This window comes from Agelaius phoeniceus, chromosome 1 (genome assembly GCF_051311805.1).
Source record: "Agelaius phoeniceus isolate bAgePho1 chromosome 1, bAgePho1.hap1, whole genome shotgun sequence".
NCBI classification, from domain to species: domain Eukaryota; kingdom Metazoa; phylum Chordata; class Aves; order Passeriformes; family Icteridae; genus Agelaius; species Agelaius phoeniceus.
The window spans coordinates 80,297,848-80,322,627 of NC_135265.1; the positions used below are offsets into that span (position 1 = coordinate 80,297,848).

Consider the following 24,780-nt stretch of genomic DNA (forward strand, 5'->3'; position numbering starts at 1 on the left):
GTTTGTAAAAATATTTAAAACTGAGCTAGTCCTAAAACATTATCACTGACCCTGCAGTTATAATAAAGAACTACACAAAAACCTCCACTTAGTAATCAGTGGCAGTAAGCAAAACAAAGAACACACTACAAATTTTCAGGAAGGAAATAGAGAGAAAATGGAAAATGTAATTACACTCCTGTATAAATTGTTTGCCGACACCTTGAATATCCTGCGCAGTTGCAGTTCTTCCATCTCAAAAAGGATATGCAAGAGCTAGGAAAAGGAAGAGTAGGGCAGCAGGGTGACCAAAGGACTAGAATGACTTCCATAAGGAGGATGGTTGAACTGGCTGGGGAAGAAGTGTTCCTGCAGGGGAAGATATGTCAGGAGACTACAAAAATAAGAGTGACACGGAGAAAATAGATAGAGATAGAATGTTCACTGTGTTTTTCAAATGCATATAGGGAATGATAGAGCAGGTTCAAAACAAATAGCTGAAAGATAGTCTTCATGCAACAGGCAGAAAAACTGTGGATCCCTTTGCTGAACAATGCTGTGGATTCAACAACTTTGCATGGGGTTAGTGGGAGCCTAGAGAAAGATCTGAAAGGGCTTCCACTGTGATTTTCTGAGCAGACAAAACCTGGTCTTGGCCCATCCCTGTCCCCAGAGAGGTGCCCAGTGCCAGGACTGGGGCTGCCTCAGGGCTCCTTGGCTGCCAAGCTCCTGGCTGAAGCAGCAGGATAGGGTCTGGCTGCCAGGAGCTGCTATCTCCCACCCACCCACAGGGCCCCCGGTGCCCTGGCTGATGTGTCATAGTGGCACCATGACAATAGGCTCTAAAAATTGCCAAACTAAAGATGGTCAGAGCCTGGGAAAATATTATGCAAAAATATCACGTAAGCTTGCTCTTTTTTCCCCCAAGGTGTCTTGTCACTGCTTTTGGAACCAGAATTTCAAACTCTGGAAGTATTCCCAAAAGCATTCTCCTAAATTTATTTAGACACACAAATAAGAGCATGACATATGAATAATCCTTTTGTTCCACGCTGAATTAGTCAAGCAACAACTGGAATCAGGAATGTTGTTTTTGCTGTGACTTAAGTTGCAAACAGAGAACACTTCTATGCTTAAACCATCATAGAGCAATCACCTGTAAAAATGTTCTTTAACCTGCAGTTACAGAAACTTGTATTTGTGACTATTTCAGTGAAATGTCTTTCCATTTTTTAAGTATCAATTTTTTTTTAACAATCTGAAATTCAAAAGAAGCTTTTGTACAAATCCCTTTGGACAACTGTTCTGTCATACACTTTGCCATTAGTGGAGCTGAGGGAGATGCTGGGGGCAGCAGGTGACTGCCCAGCAGGTCCACCTGAAGGAGCTGACTACCTTGGGAGTTGTCAGGAGTGAAGTGGCTGATAAAATAAGCTGAGAGGAGCTGATGGAGTGACAGGCAGGCTTGGGTGAGTGACTGAGGTGACTAGTGTCAAATTAGTGTCAAATAAATAACCAATGTGGTTGAAGTCAAAAGTGACACAGGAGAATTGAGGGACCAAGGTGACTGTAGTGACTCAGGTGTGATGCAAACTGAGGCTTTCTATGTTTGGACATACCTATATAACCCTCTGTACACACCAAAAATATGCACGGATTGCATTGATGAGAAAGGGTTACCTCATGGCATGACTATCAGTTCTGAAAATCTAAAAATTTCATGTCTTTGTCATGTTTCAGCATGGATTTAAGAAGTGGAAGTTGTGCTTAACCAGCTTGACAGGTTGGACTTAAACTGAAACACAGGAAATCCCACTAAAGCATATGGAAAATAGAATTATTTTGAGGGTGTTTAAACAGTGGAAAATTTTAAAAAATTCTGTTGGAACCGTTAGTAGAAAACTTCCTTTTCTGCTCTGTGCCTTCTAAGGCCACTGAAAGAGTTTTATGTCCAGTTTTGCATGCCGAGTTTTGGCAGCAGTACCCACAAACTGGAAAATCATAAAGAACAGAACCTATGAGTTCCAAGGGAATGTGAAATAAATAGCTTTTATCTGAAACAATGATCTTATTTCTAGGAGAGAAAAAATTGACTAAGAAAACATTTCCCACTGGGAGGCAGTGAGCAAGAGGCTGTGTGGGCTTTAGCTGTCTACCATAGTTAATCTACAACAAACAGATTAAAACTATTATTATAAAAGTCACTTTTTTCTGCTTAGTCTCTGAAGGATAGATGAGAAAAAAGTGTAGTTTGAAGTAATAATTGCTACTAGTAAAAAAATAATGAAATGGGCAAATGGGAACTGGACCATGCCCCTTGGGAAGTTTGTGTATGCTTTGCCTTCCAGAGAGTTTAAAGAATAGGTGGAAAATCCTGTTAGGGGATGATGAGGAATTCTTGGGCTGAGACCTGGGGTTTCTGCAGGTTTTTTGCAGTGCTATGTGTTGCTTCCATAAAAGATGAGCAGGAGACTCCCTCATCTAGAGTTCAAATTACATCAAAAGGACCAGAAGAGAAACACATTCCAAGGTGAAATACCTGCCTCAAGTGTGGGCATTTGGTTTCTTACACTATTCTGTAAAGAATTTCAGTTTTTCTGCTCCTGAATTATCTGTGTTTTATTCCTAGTATTTCGTTTTCACATTCCCGAGGATGGGTTGCCATAGGCTGTGGGTGAACAAAAGCTGCTGATGCCTTGGTGTCAGGTTGTACATATTTAGTCTCTCCTTCATGTATATTTAATCTTGGACGGCTCTCAGTACTTCTGTGATGCATTGTAACCATTGCCTATAGTGCAATTACCACCCTGATTTGTATCTATCTTTTGGCAGAAGCTAAGGAGGAAGAGATTTTCTTGGGGACAGATTCATTTATGAACACCTTTGGAATTTGATTTATGCACGCATGATCAGCACGTCTAACTGAGCATCAGCAAACTCTTTATTTTCACTGCTGCCTTCTGGGAGCAAGGAGTGCGGGAAACCTGATAACCAGGAGTTTCTCTGGTCATTTAAGAGGGCAACCCTCACTGCGTTATCCAATTAGTAGAAAGATGTGCACCTGTAGCACCCAGCTGTATTAAATGTCATTGCTCTTTTGGCAAGCAGTTAAAATAGCGGCGTTTGGTACTTTTAATTCTCCTGCCTCCCTCAGATGTACTAGGTGCGAGAGCTGCACAAACTCAAACATTTAGGAACTCCTGAGAACGAGATGTTAAAGGTAAGATCATCTCGCTGTGTCTGAAGTATTAACGCTGTACCTGACACAAGTTTTCAGCTTTTATGGCGGTAATAAGGTGTGACGCCCTGCACAGTCGGAGGGTGTTCTCGCCGGGGGCTCCCTGAGCCGGCTGCCGCTAGCAGCGGGGAACTCCGCGCCGCTGAGGGCTCTGGCGTCGGTCCGGCTGTGCGCGGAGCCTCCCAGCCACCGGCAGCCCGTTTCCATGGGGAGCGGGACTGACCTCGGGCTGGCAGGGGAAGTTCAGAAAGCGCCCACCGGGCGGCGGGGGACGGTGGGAGCTCTCGCCACGGCAGCCAGGGCGTGCGATGGAGGCGGCGGCGGGGCAGCCGCGGGGCCCGGCCGTGGCCGCTGCTGCCCGCCCGGGGGCCCGGGCACAGCCCCCCGGGCCGGCGGAGCGCGGAGCGGACTCGCTGCAGGTGCGGGGGCGCCCGGGGCTGCGGGAACTGCGCGCACAGGGAGAGGGAGGGAGCGCGGGAGCCCCGGGGCAGGCGATCCGCGGGGGTGCGGAAAGTCCCGCGTTCGCAGCCTCCGTGGGAAAGGGCGCCATGGGAAAGGGATCTCTATGGAGCGGCTGCGCCGGTACCTTTTGTTCCCAAGGTGTGCAAGGAGACGGCGCCCCGCGAAGGTGCGGGGCGGTGGTCGCCGCTTCTCCCTCCGCTCAGCTGAGGGGTGCGCTAAGAACTGGAGATAAGCAGGCGTAGTTGGACTCCTCCTCGGAGGTATTTTCATCTGTGCTGAGATTCAAACTTTTACTGCTCATAAACAAAGTACGCGTTGCTGTGTCTTGAAGAGGGTAGGTGTTTCTAATGGCAATTATTTGTCTTGTGACAAGACTTCACGAATGAAAGCAGTGAGGTGGTGTGTTTTCACGAGTACCAGCGTCATACGGTGCTTTTAAGTCCTCCAGACTTAGGAACACTTAAGTTGTACGATCTCTTAAGAAGAGGCGACGTGTAAATTCCCGTTTCCTGCATCACATTGGAAGTCTGGTCCTTTCAGATCCATTCTGATAGTTATTTTATTACTAGCTTTGTTGAGTCGAAACAGGCTTCAACATAATTTCCAGGATTAACACAGTTAATAAAACTGTTTCTTGGTAACTATTTGTTTCCCCTTTGTTTTGGCTGAGTCCTCGATGTATCTACAAGCAGACAAGTTTCCAGTAAGGTCATTCACTATTGACGGGAGCTAACTTGATTGCCTTTTCCTGGAGGGGTTGTGTGTGGTTCATAGATGCTAGGGATAGTTGGGATTCCATATAGATTCCCATAATGCTAAAGCAATACAAGCGTCCCTCATTCTTAAGTTTTGCAATAGTTACCAGATGCATTTGAGCTGCTATTTCTGTACAATTGCATACTTAAAAGTAGTTGTGCTTATCTCTTACAAGAATAACTTGTTTACCTGGAGGGCTGTCCTGCTGAAACTTAGAATTTTCAAGCACAGAGAGTCAGTGAAATGCTGTGTTAATATAACCTAGAGTACATATTAAACTTTCATAAAAAGATATTATTTGGTTTACAAGAGGTTAATTAAAATGTAATTAATTATGTATTTGATATGTGAAGCTAGGGATAAAAATGAAGACACCCTTTCTTATTGACATTAATTTGAATTTTAATCATAGTATTATTCAGTTGAGAATTTGACTCTTACTTTTTCCTTTAGCTTTTGTGGATATGAGATGATATATCTAGAACTTTAAAAAAAATTATAGTTTGATTACATTTATTATTTTACACCTTCATGTGCTAGAAACTTTCTTTTGTGCAACTTGGCTATGAAATCTATATTAGTAAGCAATCTGTGCCTTGGTTTTTTTTCATCTTTTATAGAATGTGGCTTGATGATGTACCTTTTCAATAACCAAAAGTGTCCAAATGTCCTCCTACATTTTAGCAGCCTATGTTTTGCAGGGAATGGAGGAAGACAGAGATAAGAGAACTTGTTCTACACTTAAGCAAATCACAGTTCAACCACTAAGGACAAAAAACTAGCTGTGTTTCTCTTGGGTAGTGTAACTTGCCTTAATAAGAGTTTTTAATAAGCAGGCTGTTATAATTGTTAACCTTTTAAATTCTGCCTTAAGTCTTGGGATGTTCAGGTACGGTAGCCCATGTGGAAAGGCAGGTCCCCTCTCCACTGCCTCCCCAGTGGATATATATTGGATTTTTAAAATAATAATTGCAAGTATGCAACAAAGTCTCTCAGGTATTGGCCGTTTCCCAGGGAAACAAAAATAGGACACTAATAATTGCTCAATACCAGATGTGCAAACAGGGAAAAACATTCGATTTGTCAGTGAAAATATGTGAAAAGGTTTAGGACTGTGATAGCTGTTTGGCAATAACTTTACTGAAAGAAATAAAATGCTTTCCTTGTCAGTAAAAGGTTTAACTTCAGCCTTATTCTATATGCCATGATTTTGGTATTGCCCTGATGGAAAACAATTCTTCAATTTTATTAGTGTTTCTTTTCTGAAACAATATATAGAAGAGGCCATGATTTCAGCTTCTGCCAATGGCAGGTTGTTATAGGTTGCTGAATTCATGTACACACACTGCAGCAGTTATGACCCTGAAAGTCATTGCTAAGAAAAATCCTGCACTCAGCAGCATACATCAGAATGAACAGGAGCTGGAAGCTACACAGTGTGTATTTTTCTGAGGATGCGTGTGAAGTTGCAAGGAGAGATGGTTAAGGTTTGGGAACTGGAAAGAAGAAGTGGATGAAAAGATGGAACTGCTTCTTCGATGTCCAGTGAGAGATACATTTTTCTGATTTTTGGGCCTGTAATTTTTTAAGCAATGATTGGCCATATTTAATCAGATTTAAAAGTATCCACTTGCTTGCTGCTGGCAGAAACCACTGAATACTGATTCTGAATGTCACAGCATGCAGCGAATTGCATGAAATAGGCTATTACTGTACTGTAAGGTGGATGAAGTAAGCTTAGCAAAGGCTGATGGCTAACCTGCTGAAAGATGGAAAAACAGCTGTCTTTTGTTTTCATCACCAGTAGGATGCTACCAGAAATTAAAGAATATGCAGCAATGGAGGGAGGAATTGATGTAGTAGCATGAGAACTATGTGAAGAGTTAATGAATTGTCTAGCAGCCTTTCTAATGAAAAGAAAACAGAAGCCCAATGATGTTGTTTTGTTTGGAATACAGGGATGAATGAGCAATAAATTGATTTGGATTCCATTTACCAAATATATTTGGATAAAATGTGACATCATATGTTGAAATGGGAAAGAATGATTTTTCTTAGGCACAATCAGGCTGTGACTGGTTAAAAGAACGTTGTGGGTCCTTACTGGTTTCAGTTTTCAGTAGCCAAATATTTCAAACTGCTTGATAGACACAAGGAACATTTCCAGGGAACTGTGACTGGTAATGAAGGAGTACTTCACCATGACAATTAATATTCAGAAGATTTACAAATAAGAAAGACCTCTGTCACTTAACCTAGATCAGACAATGTGTCATACTCCAAACACATCAAGAATGATGACACTTCATGACAAATAGCAATTGTGTGCCACAGAAGCAGAAAGAGGTTTAACAGCCAGCAGTTACAGGGCCTTGTGTCCAGCCCCCTCCAGTCTGAATGTGCAGGGAGAGATGGTAAGCTGGGGACTCAGCAGTAGCACAGCTCTGGTTGCTCAGCAACAATTGCAGCTTTTTACTGTGAGCATGTGTTGAGCAGGCACTAGCAATTGTGCTTTTTCCAGAAAGGTTTGATTTAGCACCAAGGAGCCAATTCCTCTCTGACATGGTTGGAAGGCATAGGCTGCTCATGTATAGCCCAGGATTGTGGTGGTGTTTGCAGGGGTCCCAGGATGAGGGAAGAGATGAGAATCTTGACTCCATGTTTCAGAAGGCTGATTTATTATTTTATGATATATATTGCATTAAAATAAAAATGATATATTAAAACTATACTAAAAGAAGAAAGGATTTCATCAGAAGGCTAGCAAGCAATAGAAAAGAATGGAATGATAATAAAATCTTGTGACTGACCAGAGAGTCCAAGACAGCTGGACTGTGATTGGCCATTAATTAAAAACAACCACATGAGATCAATCAAAGATGCACCTGTTGCATTCCACAGCAGTAGATAACCATTGTTTACATTTTGTTTCTGAGGCCTCTCAGCTTCTCAGGAGAAAAAATCCTAGCAAAAGGATTTTTCATAAAATATGTCTGTGACACAGGATAACTGTATAACTTTGCATTATTGCCACTTCAGTGGAATTCAATAGGTTTTGGCATTTGTTTATGTAATGTGGAAATTTGCAATCTATACTTCCTCTATTGCCAAAGTTATGTAAAGAGAAATGCTTGGTTATTGGCAAAAAGCTGGTTTTGCTTTTAGGTTTCTGAGTAGATATTTAAAATACCTGAAGGGGGTGTTGGGATGGGGACCTGGGGTTGAACCACAGTGAAAGAGATAACAATGAACACCTTCTGCCTCTGTGCAGTGGAACTGCTCATGATGAAAGGCTGCAGCTGATCCAGTTTAACTGCACAACAGGGACTGAACACCAACAGCTCAGGAAAATAACAGCGTGCCTCCTGTGTTGCCGTGTTCCTGTGGTACCCAGTAGATTGCAGGGTGTTGTGGTTTAGCCCAGCTGGCAAATAAGGCCCATACAACAGTTCACTTACATCTCTCCTTGCACTGGGATGGGGGAAGAGTATTAGACTAAAAGTGAAGATGGGTTGAGATAAAAACAGTTTAATAAGGAAAATGAAGTCCTGTATGCAAGCAAAGCAGGTTAAGGAGTGCATTTGCCACTTTCTATAAGCTCCATTACATGAAATGTGACTTGGGAAGGCAAGCACCATTTCTCTGAATGTCCTCCCTTTCTCCTTCTCCCTCTGCTTTACAAACTGAGGATGATGCCACATAGTCTGGAATACCCCTTGGGTCAGCTGTTGTGGCCATGCTCCCTCACAACTTCTTGTGCTTCCCTTTTGTTGGTGGGGTAAGAAAGCCTTGGTGCTGGCTAAGCACTGCTCAGCAGTGACTGAAACATCCCTGAATTATCAGCACTGCTTCCTGCACAAATCCAAAACATGGCCCCGTACCAGTTACTAGGGAGAAATTTACCTCATCCAAACCCAGCACACAGGGTACTAGGGGAACTGGATTAAAAGTGAACAAAAAGGCTAAGTGCAGAGAGAGGCACTTGACATTCCTTATATTAAGATTAAGGAAAGGCAGGCTGAGTTACAGAAGACTTTTTGGAGACTATTGCAGGACAAAAAACCTCAACCCTCTTAATTTACTATTTTGAGTACAGTTTGCCCTCAAGTATCTATTCTATTTGTACTCAAATCAGGTGTCTTTCCTGCTTGGCTGAGGGAACAGAAAGGAGGTGCCCTCCGTGAGGATGTTGGAAGCATTCAGAGCTCCTAGAAAAGCTGAAGACAGTGCTAAAGTATTATGACAAAAAAGGAGAAATATGTGTATGTAGTACAAAAAGCATTAGAAACTTCAGGTTCTTGGAGCAATAAATCCTTCCTGTTGCTGATTTTGGAACCGTGTCTTCTAATCTGTGCACCAAATCATATTTTCTTATTCCATTTGTGATTCCTATGTTGTTGTTGTGACTGGCACCTATGAATGAAATTGTCATTACAGCTGGTTGAAGAATGGTCGAAATTGCAAATTCTAGACTAACTTAAATGACTTCACTTCTATTATCAGAATGAAGAAGAAGCTGGGATTTTTTGACTGAAATATGTGACTCAAGCCTTTGTTTTTTAGATAATAGTTTTCAAAAGAAAATATACCAGGTTCTTCCACAGCATGGAACACATAGTGTTCCATGAACACTAAAAATTTAAAGAAAAATCAGATTTTTACTATGGAAAAGAAGTGCTTTGTTTAGCAGATAATAGAGGGTGGAGCTCCAATTGCTAAGGGATTATGAGATCATAATTTGGATGTGTGATCAGATGCCAGAAGTTTGAGTCAGTAGTTTCTCCTGCTTTACCATTTTATTCCTAAAAATCTATACCAAAAGCATTTTAAATGTTGAGCACTAGGAGAAAATAACTGCATTCTGCCTCTCATGAACTTCATTTGGCATGTTTTAAGGTGCAAAAATGTAAAATGTGGAAATTGAGATTTCTCAAATCTATTTCTAATGATCTTTAGTATAATAATGAATTAAAACTTCCCTTCTTCCTGCTCTGAATTGTTTTCTTTTTTCAAAGTTTTTGACCTCTTCAAGAAGAATGCTTATTGTATGTTGTGAGCTGTTTGTTAGTATAAATCAGGTCGATGGATCGATATAAATCAAGCACAGAACTCCTTTGTATGAAATAGTTTCTTTTACTCTAGGTTTTCTATGAAATGTTGTGTGTATACAAAGGATGTATAAGTAAGAAGATCTTTCTGTAAGAATTTATTAGCAGGATTTTTAGCTGATGGCATTCATTGGCTGTAAAGATGGAAGATTTGTTTTTGAGGGAAATGTAAAAACCCAGCAGAATGGTGGGGGAGAGGGTGAGAGTGCTCTCCCCCAGTGTGGCCAGGTGATGGGTGCCTGCTGGCACCCTCTTAGACTGGTCTGCCTATGCCTCCAGTGCACATGTGGCAGCAATAAAGATTAGGAAGGATGCTAGGCACTGTCTTTTCCTTGGGACTTGTCCAAACTCCCTATGATTACATCTTATTGTAGTACGCCAATCAAATGTAAATGTTGCTTACTGGTTTTTAAATCTCTTTGCATCCGTGTTATCCAGTAATAGTTATCAAGCATCTCTATGAGTCTTTTCTACTCTATTATGAATTATGTTTGTTTTTTTCTAATGTAAACTAAAATCTTCAAAGACAAAAAGCAAAGAAAGGAGGAAGTGAGGAAGGGTGATCCTTTTGCTGGAGGGAATGACCTCCTATGAACCATAGCAACAACACTTTAGGGGTTTGCAGATGCAAGCCATAGGGAATAACAACACAAGAATATTAGTACTGGAACAGCAAAGGGAAAAATCCTACCCACAGAGGCTCTGGAAAACAGCTTGGGTGCAAGACTACAGAACTATAAGCCTTTGGTGTTATGGAGGTGAAAGCACCTGAAAGTACCATGTCATAGGCTGTTTTCAAATTTGTTGGAATTTAAAAGCTGAAGTTTAAATCTACTGAAATACATGAAGGGACTGTAACAGTGTCAACAAAACATTGAGTTTAACCTTCACTTGTGGTGGGGTTACTTTATATCCCTCCCAGATGATATGAACAGGCCTCCAGACCATTATTTAACTGTAGTGAAGAGGGAAATCCTGCTAAAAGCTGAGAAGCACACTTTTCAAGAGTGTTGGTTTAGCCACATGCAGACAATGCAGTAACTTTGGAGAAAAGCTTTTGAAATCTTACTTTGTTTTCTCAGGAGCACTGTTACAACAGTATTGAATTACAAATAATCTTAAATCTTAAGAAAAATGTGAATAAAGGGGTTTGGATATTACCTTCCCCCTGCACCAGCTTGCTACATTGCAGTCATGGGATCATGGCTGGGGACAAAGGCACTGGAAGTACTAAGTGAAAGAGAAGTCTCGATACAATGGTTTGTTAGGGGAGAGCCTCCAGAGGTCCATTAAAGGTAGTAATCGAAATCTTAGGTTAATCAATCAATAAAAAAAGTCTCTAAATGCTTAGAGCATAGGGAAGTGCCTCGTTAGAGGATGACTGGTTTGAGAAAGGATGAAAGACTAAGAAGAGAGGAGAAAAAAAAAATACAGTGTGGAAAAAAAATAGAAATCTATGGCTTTGTATATTACCTTTTTATTTCTCAAGAGAAAAAGAGCTGGTATGAAAGCCAACACCACTACATTGGCTGGTTGGCAAGCAGTATGTTTTTCATGCTACTATTAAAATTGCCAAGTGGGTGTTTTTTGTTATTACTGAAAGCATTGGGTATCGCGAATTAAATGTACTTGAGTGCTGCAGCTCTGTTTAATTAAATTTTTATCAAACTTAAATTTTAAGGAAATGAGTAAGTAAAAATTCATTAAATGGGATCTTGTTTGGTGGTAATTAAGCCCAATAGACTGAGAAATGAGTAAGGCATTCTTAAAGACCACTTGGAAGTAAATATTAATTTAAAATGTCATAACCTTACAAAATAAAAACACTTCCTCCATAATTTTCTACATTTTGAAATCTATGTGTGGAAGAATTTAATTTCCTTTAGTTGTGCATATATTAGTAAATTAGAGGAGGGAAAGAAAACAAAAGACATTTGTTTCATACTTTCAATGTTTTCAAACTGAAGACTTCTTGTATGATCAAGTAACACAGCTGGACAAATAGCTCTTCCTGTGTTACTGTGGAAGACGTGCCATGCAACTTCTATTTTTACTTAATGCATCTAGCTCTTTTCAAAGATGGTCTGGTAGGCACACCTCAAACTAAGACTGGTAGGAGTGGTCCAAAGGACAGCTGGAGGTTTAAATAACTTCTAAGTGACTGGAAAAAGAAAAAAAACCCAGCAAGCTCAGCATAGCTACTGAACTGTTTTAATGAATATATTGTGTATAACAGTAAGTACAATGGAAATAGCTTTTTATTAAAATCTTTAATGCCATAGATATGTAGTGCACAAGTTACTTAGATCCTGCTCACTAAATGGCCAAACTTTTATGATTGGACTGTATCTTAAAGTTTTTTTTCACCCTAAATGATTCTATCACTTAGTATGAGTACATCATGTCTCAGCTGCAGAGCCGGCTTCTGATAGGAAGTGCTTTTCTCATGACCTGTAGGTCAGAAGAGTTACTCCTGTGAGCTCAGTGCACCTGTGAATGGAGATTTAAAAAGCTGTAGTCCAGTTTAGTTCAGCTGTGTCTGAAGAAGTCTAAAAGACTGTAAATGAGTGTGGTGAAAAAGCTTCAATTCAGCACAGCAATAGACCCCTTCAAATGTTGCTATTACTAAAAGGGAAAAGAGATTCCATATCTGTTTAGTTGTTTCTGTGTGGATCCAGATGTTCTTTTGGTGCTGGTAACTAAGGTTAGGATAGTTTTGAGACATGGAACAACTTGCAGGACCTGACTCAAAGGACTTGTCTGATATCTAACCAGAAAAAAATGTGAGCTTTTAACTGACATTTTTTTTGGCTATTCCATGGAAAACAAATTATCCAAATGGACATTTGCTTATTATTGCTAAGCTACTCAGAAACATCTCAGGTACAACCAAGCTTTTAGTTATTGATTTACTTATGTGGTATGCATAGCAGAAAAAAAAATTAGGCATGTGTCTTTAAGGCTTGTGCTCCTGAATCCCCTTCCAACAAAAGGAAATCAAGGGCAGTGGAACAGAAAATACAACTACAAACATCACTACCTTCACTTAAAAGGATAACAAAACAGCTCTTAGAAAGTAGTTAATATCTGGGAAAGTATTTACTACCTTAAAAAGTGATAAATGACATAAATAATGAGTTTGCCCAGCCTCCCATAATGATCTAGAAAAAGTACAAATAAATTTTTTGACCTTTACAGTGATAGAAGTTCCATTTTGCGCAAATTTCTATTTCATCATCTAATATGCCTAAAATGGAAGTGTTAAAAAATTGTCTCCAGTAATCTTTTGTGGTTTTTTGACTGTGCATTTGTCTTAGGCTTAATGAAAAAGGGAAATTTTAACTAGTAGTGATAATGATATCTTAAATTAGGATAATTACTAATTTATGTATGTTAGACAGTTGCTTACAAAGGTAGAAATAGGCTTCATTGTAGTAATGATCAGTTCAGAGACTATAATTTTGGCGTGAATTTTGGTTTAGATTTATTATTTTCCCATTTGCTTACACTGAATTTTCATTTGTCATTCAAACACATCATAGTTGCTCAGTCTTGGAAGTTTCTGCAATTCATTGTGCTTGTCCTTATTACTTTGAATAACATACTTCTGTCTGCAGATGTCACTCTTGTAGCTTTTCCTTTTTTCACCTGACTGCACAGATGCCTGGAGTGCTCCACTTATACCTTAAAACTATTGCTGTAAGATCTAACTATTCATTTTCTCCCTATCCTCTCCATTCCAACATTTAATCAAGTCTCTATCTTTGAAGGTCATTTCCCTTATGCCTTTCCTAGAAGCACTTGACAATTGATCTTTTTGAAAGCTTTATTTGCAAATCCATAATTTAGCTCAATCTTCTTTACATTAATGCTTATTAACCTCTTTTGTGAACCTCAGCAGTTCATGAGGAGTGTTCCTCTCTTTCACAAAATTCTTTTTTGGGTTTTCCTTTGGAAATTAAATAATTTGAGCTACCTCTTAATGATATGCTTTATTATAATGCCCTTTACTTTACCTACCAAGGCTTCCTCATCAGGTGTTTCTCATTCAACTAGCCCTGAAGGTGTGCATTTATTTTATTAGCCAGTGCCCAGTCCTCTGATACTGATGCAGAGTACAGGTCACATTAAGAAGTCTTACTCTATTGTCTTTGAGTTCCTTTGCAATTTTTGGGCATCTACCCATCTGAGGCATTACTATCATTCATCCCTTTTTAGCTTGTAAACTCATCACCTGGCCCCAATATATCGCCTCCTTAATGGGAGGTTTCTGTGAAGCAAATACTGAATTCTACAGCAAAAATATATACAAATTTAGTCCTCTCCTATTGTTTTCTTATAGAATCATAGAATGGTTTGACTTAGAAGGGATCTTAAACAACATGTAGTTCCACCCTCCCTGCCATGGGCAGGGACACCCTCCAGTAGAGTAGATCACGCAAAGCCCCATCCGGCCTGGCCTTGAACACCTCCAGGGATGGGGAACCCACAGCCTCTCTGGGCAATCTGTTCTGTTGTCTCACCTTCCTCACAGTAAAGATTTTCTTCCTAATATCTAATATAAATCTAACCTCTTTCAGTTTGACTCGATTTCCCCTTGTTTGGTCACTGTGTGCTCTTATAAAATTTCCCTCTTTGTCTTGTGAACTCCCTTCAGGTGCTGTGTGGAGGGATAGAATGTAAGAAAATAAAGATAGTGCAGAAGGTAGTCTCACACCTGAGGAGCTGCAGCTGTATGAATCACCAAAGATCAGGAACAGGCCTGCCCTTAATAGGCCACAGCTGTGTCCAGTAAGAAGAAAGTGCTACAAAAGAGTGGGTTAGCTGGGTGAGGAGAGAGCTGGAGTTTGTTGGTTGTGCTGTGAAGAAGAGGAGTCAATGCTGTGAGGAGATGCCCATAAGAAATAACTGAGAAGGTACGGAACTTTTGCAGTAAGATTATAACAGTGCTGGAAGGCCACAATTAAGTCACCCCAAAGCATTTTCTCTTCCAGGCTGACCAAACACAATTTTCTCAGCCTTTCACCTTAGGAAAAGTGCTCCATCCCTCTAATAATCTTGCTGGCTCTCCTCTGGAGTCACTCCAACAGGTCCATGTCTTTCCTGGGCTGGTTGCAGCACTGCAGGTGGGATCTCACCAGAGAAGAGTGGGGGGGCAGAATTCCCTCCCTCTCCTGCTGCCCACGCTGCTTTCGATGCAGCTAGGGATACATTTGGCTTTCTGGGCTGCAAGAGCACACTGCTGGGTCCTGTCCAGCCTCTCACCCACCAGCCCTCCCAAGTCTTGCAATGTCATGTTTTTTTTTGAAGACATTGTGGGAAGTTTCCTATTATTGTGGTGAACCATGGCAGGGACCTCATTATCACCACTTTGTATTTCTTATCAGCTATTATTCAGTCTCCTTTGTCTTGCCTTATTGCATCTTTGTCTAAGCTGTCAGGTTTTAATTTATCTGGATTTTTCCTATGTCTTTGTTGTTCCAGCTTTTTGGAGGATACCTGCCAGCTTTTGCTCTACTTTTTAGCTATGCTGACTGGCTTATGCTTTTTTTCAAGATTTTCCATGGTAGAACCTGTGCAATTGCACTCTGTTTTCAGTATGGTCTTCTTAAATAGTTTGCATATTGTCTGCAAAGATTTAATTATTTTGACTGGTTATTTCTATCTTCTTACTTTTACTGGCTCCCCAGTTTGAAGATGCATTGGTTTTTCTAAAGCTCTTACTAGTGCTGTTGTGATGACCCATCCTTAAGGGGAAGGAAGCACCTAAGATTTACAAATGCTCTTTGGTCAACAGGAACAAAAAAAATATAAGAGCGTCTGCAAACAATTAGAAAATTTTATTGGTGCATTACACACTTGGATGGAATTTGGTGTGTAAGTCTCTGACCTACTATATTAACACCCAACAGGGGTTTGGATGAAAGAGTGTGGCCGAAGGGACAGAAAAATTTAAAGAGGGAGAGATTAATTGAAGAAAAAAAAAGACAAGATAAAGGAAAAGAAAGAGGAAAAGCAAGAGAAATTCAAGAGCAGGAGATGTATTAAAGAAAGCAACAGAGAAAAAGAGAAAATGATCATCACTTCTGGTTCTAGCATCAATCCAGCAGATAAAAATTGATCTAGCTGTGTCAGTCTGCCAGTGAGACATCCAGGGGTCCCGGGGGGCGCTGCCCCGGCTTGGGAAAGTACCTTTTATTATGGACAGGTATCTCTTTCTATGTAAGTTAGTTATCATGTGCAGGCCTTTCTGGCAAGGCATTGGAAGGCTTTGGGGGTCACTGTTGTCTCAATCCCATGTTATAGTTCATGCCCACTTCCTGCCACTCATTCCTGCACTTATGCTGTAGTGTGTTGTGGCTCCTTCCCAGGGAAAAGTGCTGCTCCATCACCAGCCTGGTCTTCCTTATCCAACAAAGTCTTGTTCTTTCTCATGATGTGTTAGCACCACTCAGGCTGTTGTGTGGCCTGGGTGGAGTGTGGGGATGCATCACCACAAGCCATCTTGTCACCAGTTAGGTTCTCTGGGCCTCTAGAGCTGTGAGGTTGTTACATTTAGTGTTTTATTTCAACTCTAATATTTTGAACCTGATATTGTGCCTTTTTTGGCACTGAGGCCTTATGTGTTTTTGAATTATGAACCTTCTATTATCAATGTCTAAAAAAATTAGTATCAGAATTGCAATCTGAAATGGTATATCCCAGGTGTATATGAATACAGCTGAAGTTACTTACTGATTCTGTTCCCTGCCATGGGCCCCCCCTTGTCACTGTCAGCATGTCACAGTCAATACTTCCAGGCTAATTAGGCAGACAGGAATATCATATGCAGTGTCTATCTTGTTTGTGACTGAGACTTTATGCTGTTGAGCTCTGGTTGACTCTCTAACTTGTTTGAATACTGAACTCTTTTAAACCAGTGTGCATTTTCCTACATTTCCTATGTAGTAAATACCTTGATGTATGGCACAAAGTACCAATGGGTACCCTCCTTATGCTATTCTGGTGGTTTCTAGTGCGATTGTTACAGCCATTTCTTAAAAAATAGTATCCCAGATCCTCCAACTTTGTTTCTAGGACTTTTCCTGCTTAGGTAAAAGCAGTTATGTACTTGTTTTAGTTTTCTGCTTTCTCCCACCTTGTTCAAAATGACAACCTTTTCCTGTCCAGCCTTTTGCTATGGCTTGCAGTGTGACAGGTGGAACCCTCTGCTTTATCAGGTCTTTAGCTCCCTGTGCTTCACACAAGTGGATATGGATTTTAACAACAGATGATCTTTAGGGCCTGATAACGTTTCCTCAGGCTAGGTTTAAAACTTCCTCGCTAATATTTAAGAGTAAAAGCCACGAAGTTTATCTAAATTGTTTCTTCCAAAACCATTCCTTTAATTTCAGGAGTGTTCTCATCTTCCAGTGAATCTGGGCCTTGTTTCTTTTCTGGTCTTCAGTTGCATGTTGAGAATTTATCATTCTCTTTAGTCTGCTTTTCTAGGGATATTGGAATATCTGAGCAGTGCTAGGGATGCTTGAAAATCCTGAGGTAAGGTATTTTTGCCTTTGATCCTTGTGCTGGCTAAGTTGATGGGCACAATGTCCACATAATTTGAAATAGCAAAGAGTGTGTGTAGGTTTGAGGTGTGAGGTTTTGTAGCTTCTTAAAAAATTGTAAAATGTATCACTTCCATGGTTACCTGAATGGCAATTTTCTATCCTTGCAATAATGTCTCTTCATTTGGTAAGATCCACGTATCCTGTTTGTCCTGGTAAACAGAAGGCTAATTATTTATCTGTCAACTATATAATTGTTTTATCTTTAAATTTTGTATTTTTATTGGTGGATCAAATGGGCGAGCATAGCCCAAAGAACAAATATTTTGCCTAAAGCAGAAGAGGGAATTACACTAGGACTTCCTACATGGTAGGCTGGCTCTTTAAGCAGTACTATCTTTCACATAAAATCCTTATTGAATAGCAATGTTACATGGTTAAAGTCTTAGTCATATCTGTTACCTCATCAAGCAAGTAAGAAGTGTAGTTTTCAGCTATGATAGCTTTTCTTTTTCTCTTTTTTTCTTTTTTTAAAAAAAAATCTTTGAGCTGAAGACACTAGGTGGCTGACAAATTGTACACTTGTTAGACATTTTAAGACAAAAAGCATTTTTTGGAACGAAAAGTGATCCATGGGCCTAGTAGCGCAGGAAATTACTAAATATGTTAAACTTTTAATTTTTCTCAGCAAAGTAGTTAAAAATATTTGCCTTCGAGGTATTAAAGCCCCAGTGTTATTTGACTTTGAAAGCAGCTCAAGGTAATGTCTACCTTTCGCTCTGGTTATTTGCATTGTAGCTGTATCAAGAGAATGCAGCAGAGTCAGATATCCTTTTCTTTAAGTTCCTGCAGTTACACTGAGTTTAGATTTTCATCTGTACTTTGTCAGTGATCATCTCTGTAAAGAATATTTCAATTGCCAAATTTTATATAGACTGTTTTGTGAAAAAACCATGAAAGTCATGGACACTTTCAGCTTTCAACCACTAGATGGTAGCTAACTACTATCTACTACTCCTAATTGTCCACAGTAAAAGAACCAGGTTGCCAAAGCTGTGCAATGTAACACTAACAATAAAAATTCATAGAATCATAGAATACACTGAGTTGGAAGGGATCCATCAGGATAATCGAATCCAGCTCCTGTGCCTACTCAGAACACCTCAGGAGTTACACCACGTGCCTGAGAACATTGATCAAATGCTTTTTCAACTCTGTCAGGCTGGTGCTGTGACCACTGCCCTGGGGAGCCTGTTGCAGTGTTTAGTCATCCTCTGGGTGAAAAACCTTTTCCTGATATCCAACCTAATTTTCCTCTTACTCAGCTTCAGGCCATTCCCTTGGGTCCTGTCACTTGCCACCACAGAGGAGAGAGCAGTGTCTGTCACTCCTCTTCCCATCACACTGTGGGGATGGAGCCCTGCAGAACCCCACTAGTGACTGGTCTCCAGCCTGATGTTACCACACATACGAGTTTTGATACTGGAACACAAAGTCTTTTGACATCGTGAAATGAACTTTCATAATTCCTAACATAGTACAACAACTCATTATTTTAGTTTGAAAAGTGTTTCTCTAGCACAGTTGGTTGTGTGCTTCATAGTTTTTTACTCATCTGCACATCAGTAATTTACCCCAAATCTGACTTAATGCTTGTTGGGTGTGGAGCATAGCCAAGGCTAGCCAGAGATGTATGACAGACTAAAATTATTCTTAGAATTCTCAGTTATAACACAAGATTCTCGTTAATGTCTAAATTAAATTATTAAAAATGGATCTTGCACTCCTGAAGCATCTGGAGAGAAAATGAAAATTACAGATCTGATGGTGTATTGCCAGTAAAATAAAGCTAAAAGAGGAGGTTTTTTTTAAAGTTGGTTAAAATCTGCAAGAAAACTTTTTTTTTTCCCCCCTGAGTTATAAAAATGTTTCTAGAAGTCAAATCTGGTACTGGGATAGAACAAGGAGCTCTGCCTCAGCAAGAACTGTTCTGGTCAAAAGTCTGAAAAAAAAACAGCCTAGGTTATTTGATCTGTTTACATAGCCACTATACACTATCCAATCTAATGCTCTAGTGGATGTAAAACAAATTCCTAAAGCAGTATTTTTATAGCAGTTTAAGCCAAAATCAGCTAAACTATATTTAAGGCTGAGCATTATTTGTTTCTGTGGCTTATAAGCCAAAGATGAGGTAAAGGTTATAAGAGTCTGGCAAGTGATTGTTGACCAAAAGATTTCTTCTTAGCCTTCTGGCTTGGTTGCATTAATTAAAGTGGCTCTGCTGGAAGTCTGACTTTTGACCCGAGGACAACAGTGACCTGATGATGGCAGTTAAGTACTGTCTCAACCACTTCATTATTTTCCATTTTCTTTTTTTTAACTTAATGAGATGGAAGATCACAGGAAGTTAAATTCCATAAACATCAATGATCTTTGAATCACTCTAATCAATATTAGATTGCCCCAAGGGTTCTGAGGATATATTACAGCTGCAAGGAAGTTCCTGTGTAAGGTCATGATTTGTGATTATTTGATATCAACACATATATGGGTTCCCTTCATGGGTTAGATTAATCCTTGTCATGATTGACAGCAATTTTAATTCTAAAAATGTCACATTCCAAGTTACTTAAATGACTGAGATTTCTGGAATTTGAAGACTGTTCCTTTTTGCAAATGATAAATGAGCTGACAGAGATGCTCTGTTAGGCTTGCCATTTACAAACAAGAAAACTAATTGAAGATGGGCAAGTTGAGAGACGATTTAACTGCAGGAATGATGAGATTGTGAAGCTTAAAACACCGAAAGAACCTTAGACTTTAGAACTTTAGATTTTTCACTTCTTGAGGGAATCTTCTTGGTGGGAACCCGTGAAGGACTTCCCTAGTAGGAAACAGGGCTGAAGAAAGCTTTGTGACCTGCAAGTGTAACATCATTGGAACACACAGACTGGCCATTCAATGTGCAGAAGGAAGAGGAGACCTTGTAGGAGGCCAGCACAGATGAACACAGAGGGTATGAATGCAAACATGCAAGCTTCCTTAGAAGCTAGGGATGAAACAGAATCAGGGCTGCCCAGGAAGGATATAGACACCATGCCTGAGTTCACAGAGATAGAGTTAGGAAGCTCAGATGGAGCTCAAACTTTTGAGGAGGTCAAAGGGAAATGACAATATTGTTTTTAAGTACACTGACAGCACAAGAAAATGTAGGCCCACAGCTCAGGGGAACAGGAAACTAAGGAGCAAAGAACATGGGAAGGCTGCAGTTTTCAGTGGCTTATAAAATCAGTTTTCATGAGCTGGTTTTGCCCTCTGGCTCTTTTAGACCTTCAAGCCTCCTTGCATAGTGAACAAAAATGAGGGATTATCTGTGGTAGCCAAAGGTAGTGTTAGGGAGCACTTGAGTCAATTGGTTGTATAGAAGTCCATGGGGGCAGATAATATACACTTGAAGGTCCTGAGAGAGGAAACCAATGTCATTTTGAGGCCCATCTCTCTTCAAAAGGCCATGATGATCTGGGGAGGTTCCTGATAACTAGAAAAATACAAATGTTGCACCTGTCACAGAATCAATTGGATTGGAAAAGACCTTTGAAGTTATCAAGTACAACCTGTGACTGAACACCACTGTGCCAACTAGATCATGGCACTGAGTGCCACCCCCACTTAAACACTTCCAGGGACAGTGACTCCATCACCTCCCTGGGCAGCCCCTCCCAATGTCTAGTCACCCTTTCTGTGAAGAAATTCTTCCTAATGTCCAACCTAAACCTCCCCTAGTGCAGCTTAAGACTGTGTCCTCTTGTCTACAAAGAGAAGAAAAGGGAGGATCCTGGGAGTGACACACCAATCATCTGCTCCTGGTAAGGTTGTGGGGCAAACTGTTCTGCAAGCCATTTCATGGCACACAAAGCACCACGAAGCTGATTGTGTAGCCAGCATAGATTTACAAGTGTCACATTCTTCATGATCAGCCTGATTGCCTCTGTGGTGAGATGGATGGCTGTGTAGAAAAACGGGAAGAAGCAGTGGTGGGTACTGAGAGAGCTCTGCTTGTTTAGCTGCAGGAAGAAAAGGCTAAGGGGAGATCTTATTGCAGCCTTTAATTGTCTAATGAGAAGGTAGAGAGACAACAGAGCTGAACTCTTGATTAATGCTTCATTAAGGTTTGTGGTGAAAAGAGCCAACCTACACAAACTGGAACGTGGCAGATTTCAGCTAGATGGAAACAGTCTTTATGCTGGATGGTCAAGTTATGTTGGGCACAGTTATATAGCCCCAGAGGGTGCAGAATTTCTACCCTTAGAGATGTTAAATCTGCAAACATCTCTGAACAACCCACTCTAATTGGACCTGCTCTGAGCAAAAGACTGTCTAGATAACTTTTGGAGATTAGAGAAAAAAAATCTTATAATTTTGTGATTCTGTAAGTTATTTGCTATGACTTTATAGCATTTTAGGGAAAAGATCCATCATTTTTAGCTGGTTTTTCAAGAGATTTAAGTAAGGGGTTTTTTTCTCCTTATTTTTTTTTAATAACTTTTATTGTTGCAGGGTGAAGTTGAGCCTGTTGGACTGCACTTTTAGTTTAGAAATCACATATATCATGTAAGTAAGTATAGAATCAGAGAATGGTTTTGGAAGGAACCTCAAATATTAACTGGTTCCACCCCCTCTGCCATGGACAGGGACACATTCCACTAGACCAGATTGTTCGGAGCCCCATCCAGCCAGCCTTGAACACATCTGGGATTGGGGCACCCACAGCTTCCCTGGGCAACCTGTGCCAGTTCCTCACCACCCTCACAGTGAAGAGCCTGCTGTCCTGCAGTTTAAGGCCATTCCCTCTTGTCCTATCACTACCATGCCATTGTAAAAAGTCCCTCTAGCCTTCTTGCAGGCCCCTTTTAGGAAATGGTAGGTGCTGGAAGGTCTTCCCAGTGCCTGCTCTTGTCCAGGCAGAACAGCTCTGGCCCTCTCAGCCTGTTTTCACAAGAGAGCTGCTCCAGTCCTGTGATAAACTTAGTGGCTCTCTTCTGGACTCCTTCCAACAGAATGTAAATAATTAATTCCTCAGTGGTTTGAATATATCCATAGGAATTAACTTTATATGTAATATTTAATAGCGTGTTTAATTTTAAACGATAACCCTGTAAAGGGTTCAGAGAAATCTATGGATGTTTACTTTTACCCTAAATGCAATTTTTCAGTCTTTCTCTTTCAGACATGTATGCATGATTGGATTTGACTACAGTAGGTGGGAAAATGTAGATAATGCATGGAAAATGGTTTTTACTCATATGATTTCTGTCAGTGCTAAGGTTGTCAAGTTCTTTTAGACATTACTCACATTGATATGAGTAGAAGCAGAAATATTTAGGGACATTTTAAGCCAGAAATAGCTGTAAAATGTCTGTTTTCTTGTTACTAATACTGGATAATTAGATTGTTTTTCTTGGCATTTTGAAGAGGACATTGGATTATGTTCAGCCACTGAAGTGGAAAAAAATTAAAGCCCTTTTAGGAAGGAAAAAACCTAACATTTCTTGCTGAAGAAAAATTTCTGTATTAAGCAACCATTGTGCAACTGAAAAATAAGTGTAACTGAATGTACTTCTATAAAAGCATGAATAGAAAACTCAGTAATTTACAAGTCTGTAGGTAAAAGGTATTTGAAAGTTGCTTGACTGTTGCTGTATATTTAAACAGTCACCTGTGACAAGGAAACAAAGATGCCTGTTGACATAAGGATTGCTTCAGAAGGCTAAACACAAATCAGAGAAGCAGTTATAAAATTGACTTCTGCAAATACTTATGGTGCCCTTGAGTATGATGAATTGTTTCCAGCCGTGTTTGCATGTAAACAGTACCACCTTAACAACACTGTGGTTGGTAGCAGTAACTTTCAAGGCCTAATCTGTAAGCAGTAAATTCTGGTGGCTAGAGACCTCTTGTTTCTGTGGTTGTGCAATTTAATTTTCTAGCAATTTGTATGCACACTACAACTGAATTTTAAATACAGAGATAAGGTTAATAGGTACTGGATTTTTTCATGTCCTTACTATATTTTCCAGAGTTATTTTGGCATTCCTACTGAAAAGAAAGAAACAAGTGCAAACAAAACGTTGGGGGGAGTACAAAATGATGAATGTAGAAGCTTTCCCCATGGATTAGGGACTATTCCTGAAAAACAGTGCTTGATGCTTATATTGAATAGTACAATGTTTAGAGCTGGAAGAAAGCAACTTTGGAAACGAAGCATTGGCAGAGTGATAAAGGTAAGGAAAACTGAATTTTTAACTAGGTTTAGACTAATAATTCAAATAAAAGTGTGTATTGAGGGGGGATGGCATAGAAAAAAGTGTTTTAAAATAGGCGTAAGTGGATGATGTTAGTAGCACAATTAGTTTTGAAAGGCAAATTTGCACTGGGAGGTGTTTATGCATTTGGCTAGTGGTGCTTGTATCTTGCCCAGATTGTTGCAATGGTCTGGTAATGGTATAATTTTGCAAATGCTATATTAGAATACTAAAGAGTTTGATGTTAGATGTGGCAACAAAACACGGGTTGACTCTGCCATGAAGGAAAATAGAAATGCAACTTCACTTTCCCCATATGTCTAAGATGGGAATAGAGTTTTGAAGGAAATGCTTAGCATTGAGAAACCACAACAGACTATAGAAGTCATTAAGATACTTAGACTCATTTTTAAAAGCTGGTTATTTAAGCAAATTGTTCCTGAGTTAATGCAATGTGATAACACGTGCAACTCTGATTTTTGAGATTTAAGAGTTAGACAAGGGAACTGCCCTAATTCTTTAGGGTGTGTATTTTTTTGGAAAGAGGAAATAAAAAGATTGAAACTTGAAAATTGAAAATCAGGGTGCTTGAAAATATGTGAAATGGGGTGCAGTTTACTTTTGAAGGGAAATTCATGGCCAAGGCTTATGTAATATAAAACATCTTAGCAAGTTAAAGGAGAGACAAAGGAATTCCATGCTGGTTAAATAAATTTTGGATAAGTCAGTAAATTAACAATAAAACATTGTTACTTTTTCACTCTTTCACTATTGAACTTCCCTGTAAATTCTTACTCATCCTTAAGACTTTGATTTCAGCATGTCTAAATTCAGTGATGCACAGTATTCTGACAACAAAATGCATTATTTGCTGGATAAAGAGTGTTCAGAACAAGTTTTATCTTGTGTGCATATGACTTGCATACTAAACAACATTCTTGGTAACTCTATTCAGGGTGTCTGCATCAGCAGCCACAGTCTGTAATGGAGAAGCTGGCAACAGTCAATGGCTGGTTTCTAAGCCTCTCATTTCAAAAAATTAACCCCTTGAATCTCTGACTTGTGCTCTTTTAGTACTCACTGCTTAAATATATATACTTGTTTAGCAGCTAGAAAACTTTTTGATAATTTAACTTAATCTCAAATAATTTCTTCAGACTGATGGTGAGAGGTTTATGGGTTTAGGTATATGAAAGATAGATTTAGGAATCTGTCCCTTTTCTTGCTTCAGGAAAAGATGTGTAACTGGACTAATCATCAGAAAAGGACTTTTCAGTTAATGAGTTTAGCTTTGGATCTTCATCTGTTATGGGACTATATCATATAACCTTTCTTACCTTCATAACCAAAAGTGGTAAAAGAAACCCAAAACTAAACTTGGCTGTGTT

General features: G+C 39.8%; 1 protein-coding gene across 5 annotated transcripts in view; it reads left to right on the forward strand.

Annotated features, from left to right (window-relative positions):
• Positions 1-3,490: 3,490 nt before the first annotated feature.
• Positions 3,491-24,780, forward strand: part of DNAH5 (dynein axonemal heavy chain 5) — a 134,771-nt gene continuing 113,481 nt past the window's right edge. For 3 of the 5 annotated variants that reach the window (XM_077182137.1, XM_077182149.1, XM_077182145.1), the window contains exon 1: positions 3,491-3,636. In XM_077182137.1, the coding sequence (XP_077038252.1) occupies positions 3,526-3,636 (111 nt within the window). In that variant the 5' untranslated portion in view covers positions 3,491-3,525. Of the gene's footprint in view, positions 3,637-23,129; positions 23,372-24,780 lie in introns of those variants that run through there. The other 2 variants (XM_077182163.1, XM_077182157.1) reach the window with 2 other exon arrangements.